This window comes from Athene noctua, chromosome 1 (assembly GCF_965140245.1).
Source record: "Athene noctua chromosome 1, bAthNoc1.hap1.1, whole genome shotgun sequence".
Lineage (NCBI taxonomy): Eukaryota > Metazoa > Chordata > Aves > Strigiformes > Strigidae > Athene > Athene noctua.
This window is the reverse complement of record NC_134037.1, coordinates 104,557,213-104,565,809: the sequence shown is the minus strand read 5'-3', so window position 1 is coordinate 104,565,809 and position 8,597 is coordinate 104,557,213. Positions and strand designations below refer to the sequence as shown.

Sequence of the window (8,597 nt, the reverse complement as noted above, 5' to 3'; positions counted from 1 at the left end):
AAAGAGACTTAACTTTTAAAAGTAGAGCTGGATTTTCAAGAATGCTTTCAACTATCTATACAGTTACTGTAGTGTTTCTTATAAATCCAACAGATGTTTTCAGAATGTAGTTATTAAAATCTTACGTCTTTATGCAAGAACAGCCATAAGGTTGAATATTTACATTGCTTTATAAAAGTTCCCCTCGATTTTCAATGTTCACCCACATACCTGGTACAGTAACAAAGATTCTGCAAACTTAAAACACTTTAATTAAATAATACTCAGAGGCACAAAGCAAACCTCAGGAATACATGGGTGAACACTTTCTTAAATAATTACTACATTCTAACATCTTCCACGTGTTTACCATTAAATGTGAAACGTTCCCATTAAACAACCAGAGATACAGTAAGAATTAAATGTTTTGTAGTTTCAAATAGAACATTCTTTTCACAAAACATAACAAATGTCTAAAATAGGTTCTTAATCTAGATAGGAAAAAGGTAAGCTTTTCACTTCATACGCATATTTTGTGTGTGTGTGTGTTTCTGTGTATATATACATACATACATACACACATTTTGTCCCTGTGTGACTACATATGTATATGTATATGCACGTATGTCACGTATGAAATATTGCTTCTATACTACTTTTCATCAGGCTAAGAAAACACAAGATTTGCACCACAGTTACAAAAAATTGGCTTCTACAAGAATTTTCAAAACTTGAATGCTGCTCAAACAATTGAGAAAAAATAATTTGCGTTATCAAACTGTTCTAAAAATTCTCTTCTTCAAAAACGTATTCTCCTGCTTTGTTTTTTTTTTTTTTTTTAATTTTTAAAAAGACACAAAATATGCATAGCTATCAACATTATGTCAAACAGCCGGAAAGAAAAAAAAAAAATCAGTGTTTATTGCAGCTGTAGTAATTGAAAAATAAAGTTTAAAAGATGAAAATTGTAAGCCACAGAAGGCACAAGAACAATTGTACTTGTGGGGGAAAAACTGGTATTTTGAAGGATTTTTTTTATCCTTCCGCTGGTGCATTTAAGGTCTAGGCACAGACTATAACCTCAAGTTTATATGCAGAAATAAATCTGGATTTGCATTAAATGAATGGCAACATGGGGTTTCTACATGGATTCTGAAATTCTTTCCCTATGTAAACTTTTCATTACAATAAAAGTAGCCTCCTGCCTTTTAGCCATTTTTAGTGAAATAACATTGAGATCATTTGAAAGAAACTGCTTTCTACTTAACAATTTAGTAGGAGCTATGCCATGTATTTATAAACCTAGGTGTATTGGGAGGCACAAAGGCAATATGGCTATAAAATGCGGAAAAATCACAGAACTGAAACGATCAAATTATCATTTATTCTGTCTTCAGACCAAGGAGGTTTTTATTTTGCTTTTAAGACGAAATTTCTACTCTTAATTCCTATGCCTCATTTACTATTGAGATTATGCTACTTATAAATAAATAAATAAATGCAACAACATCAAGTGTTGAGTACACAATTTCACTTATTTAGATTACGTGAATCACATTGCAGCCAAATAATAATAATAATATTAATAATAATAATAATAATAAACATAATAAAAGCAACGGTAAAATTACAGATTGAGATGGTAGCTAGTAGTATGTCCACATAGTATGACTAAAGTATGGCTTTGCTTTCTTATGTCCAAGGTGACAATGCAGTGTTATAATTTGTATCTGATGGTATGCCAATGATGAATTTACTGTATTAAAACTTGAGCTTTTTATGCCACTTCTTCCCATAAATAAAAAAAGTGCATGAACACAATTTTCATCCTTTCTTACTCAGAATGCATTGGAGTTACATCTTTATGAAGTGTAATGTTTACCAAATCATGCACAAAAAAAAAGTTACAAAGAAAAGGAAAGAAAACAGAAGAAACAAAAGGAAAATAAATTAAAGGAAAAAAGAAAAAGAAAAAGAGAAAGAGAAAGAAAAAGAAAAAGAAAAAGAAAAAGAAAAAGAAAAAGAAAAAGAAAAAGAAAAAGAAAAAGAAAAAGAAAAAGAAAAAGAAAAAGAAAAAGAAAAAGAAAAAGAAAAAGAAAAAGAAAAAGAAAAAGAAAAAGAAAAAGAAAAAGAAAAAGAAAAAGAAAGAAAAAGAAAAAGAAAAGAAAAGAGAAAAAAGAAAAGAAAAGAAAAGAAAAGAAAAGAAAAGAAAAGAAAAGAAAAGAAAAGAAAAGAAAAGAAAAGAAAAGAAAAGAAAAGAAAAGAAAAGAAAAGAAAAGAAAAGAAAAGAAAAGAAAAGAAAAGAAAAGAAAAGAGAAAAAAGAAAAGAAAAGAAAAGAAAAAAGAAAAGACAAAAAGAGGACACATCCTGTCTACTGTAAGGATATGTACAGTATTAGGTACTCTCAGGGAGTCTAAGATCAAGATTTGTTTTGCTTTTAATGCATAGTGAAAATGTTGGCACTTCATCCCATGCTATTGTCTGCATTGCCTATACTTCACAGATACTGCCAGTGCTTGAAAAGAATGACAGGGAATCGTAGGATTGTGCTGTTTAATTTGAAGTCAGCAGGTTTTTAAGGCTTTCTGCTAACAATAATTGCTTTCATACATTTCTGTCTATCAGCAGTATTTGTAAATGAAGTGAAATTGCAATGATCAGGTCAGCTCTTTAGTCACATGGGTAAACTTTCACTCTCCAAAGTCAAAATGTAATTTTAAAATAAAGAAATAAGATACCAATATCCTCAATGGTCTAAATATAATTCGCAGCTAATTAGGAACTTCCTCTAGATTCAGATTGAATTATGTAGGGGAAAATACTATTGACGATAACAATAAATTCTTACTGCATCCGTACAAAAGACGACAGAGAAAATGACAAATACAGAGTGCCATAGCATATTCAACCTTCCCCCAAACTTCTGGAGACGATACCTTTCTGAAAACATGACAAAAGGAGAGCCACTGAAGAAAGCATGAGACCTGGCAGCTAGCTTGCTTTCTGTCTGCTGACATATCGCAGTATAGCATTCAGGTGAACCCAGATCCATCATGGACTTTACACTGTAGCTCAGATTTTGGCCAAGACTAGCTCCAGCTTCTGAAGACAAGTGCAGCACATTGATCAGACAGATTTATTTTTTTTTAAGCTGCACTTACTGTAATTTTAAAAATCCAATTTGGCTATCTGAACCCTGCATAGCCAGGAGGACACTGTGATTTTTGTATATGCTTGATTAGATTTTTATGAAAAAGTAATTTTTATTCTTCTGATCAGGAAAAGCCTAATTATATTTTACAGCTACAAACAAGTCTTTTTTTTTTCCTTTGCCTCAGAACCGTGAGGTGAAGATGCTTCTACTATATCTAAGATCGTTCCAAAAAGTGCTTTTCAGGACAGATGTTGAATACAGACAGAAAACTTTGTATGCTGGAAAGGGGATTTTAGGGGGCAGAACGGACTAAGGAAAGAATAAATTTAAGAACTAATGCCACTTAAAGTAAGACCGAGACATGGCAATATAGGATGCTGAAGGTTTCATTTTTACTCTATGGAGAGTGAAATGCTTCCGCTTTAATAAGCTGACCATATTCCAAAATTAGTGTGGTTGATACAATATTGTGCAGGAATTACTGGCCTTACCCTGCAAGAACGGTACTTGATTTGTGCAAATGTCCCTTGCTGCAATTTAGAGAAACAACAACCTGGCATGTTGATTACTGGTGCAGGGTATTTATCATTTCTGTAAGGAAAGCTTGAAGAATGGGATTTGCTTCTTTTGGGTATCACTTCTTAGAGTGAGTACCTGAAATAGATGTTGTAGTTTTTTGAAGTATGAAAAAAAATCTAGTTATTGGTTAAAAAGTATATAAAATTAAAAAAAAAGCTTGAAGCTTATGAAGTGACTCCACAGAGTTCAGACCTTTAGCAGTATAAACATAATATAAACTTCATTGTCTGTAGTATTGTGCCATGACATTAGTCTCACTAAGACAAAATGCCACTTTGCAGCAAGCAATAAATCTGACAAAGCATTTTTAAACATAATGCCCTAAACTTGCTAAGACAGGCTTTTACACGCTTCCAAACTCTTCTCCCTGAAAATTAACCCCGTTGATTCTCCAAATGTTAAGGGTCTCGGGCAAAAGTAAACTGAAGGCTGAAGTAAAATAACCATCCCCTTGGAACTGAACGAAAACTTAAATCCAGGAGGGTTCACAGTCTAATTTCATATACATATATATGTATGCAATACACATATATATGAAATTAAAATAGAGACACACATGACTTGGGCATCAGAAGGGGACTGCTACTTTCATACATTCATAAATAGCTGCTGAACTCTCTACTCATGAAGAAGCTCTTGTAGGCAGTTTGGGGATTTGAAAATCTCGGGGACCTCACTGTCCAGCTTACAGATGACCTTGTATATGGCCTTCTTCCAGGAAGGATCAACATCTTTGCCTGCGATAATGGCATTGAAAAACTCCCGTAACGTGATCTGAGCCACTTCCAGGAATCTCTCTGGAACCTGCTGATACAAGGAGACAATGGCATTAATACAGTTTTCAATTTCAAGTCTCTGGTTCTTCAAAGGAAACTGAGCTAAGTTCTTTCTTTCAGAAAGGGGCTTACATAGCACCTGCATTTTCTAAATGTGGCAGCCTTCTATTCTCTTATGCAAAGCTGTTATATATAGTACTATAGCAATAACTTTTATAACATGTGTTAGAGATCTTTGTAAAGGCTACTGACAGAATGTAGGTAACAAAATGTTACTGTCTGAGTTTGGAGAGTGGGGGATTTATAGGATATAATTAGCAGGAGGGGAAACAAACACAATTGTCTTTAAGAAGAGAAATCTCTGCTTGATATTTTACCCGTGCATTTATGGCTATGTTCTCCTCTCCGTGTGGGAACTGATACAAAAGTTATGCATGCACAGAAAGCCCACTGTACCTCTGTGCTTAACTTCGGTGACAACTAGTGCTGAAAGCTATCAAAGCAAACGGGATATCTCCGAATGTCGTTCATAATTTAAAAACAGGCAAGCCTTCAGCTCACAGCCTGCTTCTGTGGCTGCTGTGCACAAGTTCCTCATAGGATGGCTTTCTCAGAAGGCATTACGGTTTTCCTTTCTTTTTCATAAGCCTACAAATAAACCCCCAGCCTCTTCAGTGGGTTCATTGTGCTCCAAGTGGATACTGGGCTGGGATGCATTAAATTCATCCCGGTTTTCTAGATGTCACTGTCACTTCACGGGTGAGCCAAATGGCCAGCTAGCAGGAGCATGCCACTCTCAGAAGCCCCTGAACAATGAGTGAATGTTAAAAACCACTGTTACCTCCAAACTTTGGTAATTCATCCTAAATAGAAGTCTCAGGCACCATCACCACCTTCTTACCCTCTGTCTTAACTGACTCAAAAGCAATCACTATAATGAACTGTAGGTCAGTTGCAAGGTTGAGGTCATCTCCATAAAGGTATTATTTTCCATTTTTATTACGGAAATATGGCTTCACAGCTCTAGAACTGCTAATACACAGCCGGCCGGTAGCCAGCATGCTTATAATAGCAAGTATTCCCTCACTGCTATTCTTTGCCCACTCCGGCAAGAGGAGTTCTCCGACATGCAACAGGGCCACTTCAACCATTCCTGTGGCCAACAGACACCTGGGCAGATCTCGCTCATTTACTGAATGCACGTGACACTGCCAGATCAGGGCTGGCACTTTATCCTCTACTTCAGGCTTTTATTCTTCTCGGTTTAGAAGCCACGTTCAGAAAACTTTGCTGGCAATGTGCATGTTTCAGCTGATACGATAGAGTTCTGGAGCCTCTCACACTGATCACCGTTGAGGAAATGCTAGCAGTTTGCTAGCCACGTTTTGCCATCAGATAAGCATGAGATCAGCTCCCCCTGACACCAGCTGACAGACTCTGCTTCCAGAAGCCGCACAGCCTGCAGAAGTTCTCTGTCTACCTCCAAGAGCAAAATCCAGCCCCCACACGTTTTTCTCTGCTCCCAAAGACAGGCTGCATTCTCTGGAAATCTTTTATTCAACAGGCCGCACAGAAAGAAATATTTTTACAGATGTTCTATTCCAGCAATAATTATGAGGGAAGGAAATAACTATGATCTTTTACATCTTATAAAAACAAAGCTCAAAGAAATAACTTAAAACTTCACATACCCACTCTGCTGTGTGGGCACTTGGTAATACGTCTACAAAAGGTACCATGCTTGTCTCATTCTATATAAAATGATAAACTTTTCTGTTTATGCAGATCAAACAACTGCTCATGTGCTGTTCATCACCCTTGGTATTGTTGGACACTAACCAAGGTGAAGGAGTTGTGAACTACATGATACTAGAAAGCAAGAAATGTAGTAGATAACCAACTTTTTGCTGTACACGCTGATGTTAGTTCACAGGAGCAAAAACTGTTCTTTTTTTGCCTTTGTACTTGGGAAGAAGACTTCACACCTTTCATTTTTGGTGTCTACTCCAGAAGACCAGCATTAGATGCCTTTCTTCCCTTCCAAGTCGCTGGAGATGGGAGGGAGGCAATTACAGGCACCTACATGAGAAGCATAAAGCCCAAATGCAAAATGTTCTACATGGTTACACCCCTGACAACTTTAAGCACGGAAGTGACAACCTGTGTTTTAAGTTGAGCCCTTGCCATTCAGTTTCCACCTATGGGTATGAAAGTTCTCCAGGTAGGGGGTGCTGCTTTTCCAAGGAGGTGTGAAACCCCTGAAACCACTACCTTCCAGGCCTCCCACACCCATAAAGACACACAGACTTTTCTTTTAGGCTAGGAGTTAGCTTTCAAGGTCAGACTTTATTGTACCTGAGTCACATCTGCAGGGGCGGGTCCCTTTGAACCCAGGACAACAGGCTGCAGAGAGCAGCCCACAAACATAACAGTGAGTGAAGCCCTGTGGGGACTTTGAAGAGATCTCCTCATAATGCCGAGTTCCCAAAGATCTCCCCTACTCCTCAGGCATTACAGCCATTCATAGCTCTTTCCTTTTGGGATGTTATTAGCAATTTTTCACGTCAGACTGGATTACACACGTTTCTTTGCATGTTGTAATGTGAATAGCACTGTGATTAATCCCCACAGGATAGTACGTCGGCCAACATTTTTCCTTTCTAGAAAGAGTAACCACACAGTGTTGTCGTCTTTTTTTTAAATAAAGAAAATACTAGTGAAGTCCAGAGCCTGAAAATAAATATTTAAATGGATGGGTAGTTAGATTTTTCACTGGGCAATAATCAGTCAGCCATGTTAATTATGTGTCTGGGGGTAGCATTTCCCTGACCCTAAGTGATGGCAACCTATTCAGCGCATCTTTACACCTAACTGACTGAACATCTCTGAAGTAGGAACATCTGCAGAAAATGCTTCAGTGACAAATAAACTCCATCTACGTTGCTTTTAATAGAACCAACAATCCCTACTATGAACCCAGGGCATTTTCTTAGCATCAGGTGGCAGCAGTCAATCAAAGAATCACACTGTACATTCACCAGGAGGGAAGACAATGAGGTCTGCTCAGAGAGAGGCTAGGTGGGTTTCAGGCTGAAGCCTCCACAACAGACTGATTTAGAAAGAAATCACACTTTGCCGCATGCTTTGTCAATATAACTTAGCTCTGCTGCCAAAGAAAAAGTCACAGGCCAAACTTTGGGCTAGTGTAAATCAGCAGGGCTCCACCAGCCTCAGTGCAGTTACGCTGATTTACACCTGGTACGCATTGGTTCCATACCTCCTAAAGCTGTCTAACAACCACCACAGTGCCCCTCCTCTGGCCTTAGCCACGTTCACACATCCCCTTCGTCTATGAAAACTAGGAGGGAATTAAAGCTCTCATCTGCTCTTGTCTGTTTATGCTGTTTTAACTACTGGCATTTTCCTTGGCTTGAACAACGAACCTGAACTATTTCACTCCTGGGTTTGCATGTGCAACTACCATGCCGAACCGTTTGGAATAGCACTGTGGGGGTGTGCTTTGTTAAAAATACTCAGCACAAACTATTTCTATGTGATTAAAAGTATAGTTCCAATGGCTCAAAAGTTGGAGCCAAGTTAGACCTAACTCACACTTCTTTCATACAGAAGCATACACAGTTGCAGAAAGTGATATGCTTTAAAAATACTTGTTGAGTTTCTTTTCAAGGAAAACATTACCAAAAAGGCAGCAGTGATTGGGAAGGTGAGGGCAGATCCTCAGCAGGTCTAAGTCAGAGTTGCTTGAGGAAAATCAGTGAAGCAACATTGATTTGAAGCTAACAAAGAGGATCAGGCTTCCCTTTCTGATGGCATGCATGGACGTTAAAAATCACCGTTGGGAAGGAAGGTTACACACTAGAAGTAGACGTGTCTCAAGTTGGTGGCCGATCAGTGGCCCTTCACTGTTTTTCTCGTTATTGGGTTGTCTTGTATCTTGTATCTTTTATTAGTTAATTAATTTATTTTTTGGGTTGTGCAGCAAAGACTTTTTTTCCCTTCCCTCCCATTCCCTTCATCTCCTCCCCTCCCCAAGCCCTCCTCCTCTTCCCAGTTGCTTTACCTTCAAGGATGATTTGTTTTATTAAAC

General features: G+C 37.7%; 1 protein-coding gene across 3 annotated transcripts in view; it reads right to left on the bottom strand.

Moving 5' to 3' along the window:
- Positions 1–4,125: 4,125 nt before the first annotated feature.
- The window catches only part of PROX1 (prospero homeobox 1), a 44,516-nt gene continuing 40,044 nt past the window's right edge, over positions 4,126–8,597 (bottom strand). For all 3 annotated transcript variants that reach the window (XM_074926158.1, XM_074926166.1, XM_074926173.1), the window contains one exon: positions 4,126–4,517. In XM_074926158.1, coding sequence (XP_074782259.1) covers positions 4,332–4,517 — 186 coding nt within the window. In that variant the 3' untranslated portion in view covers positions 4,126–4,331. The remainder of the gene's footprint in view (positions 4,518–8,597) is intronic.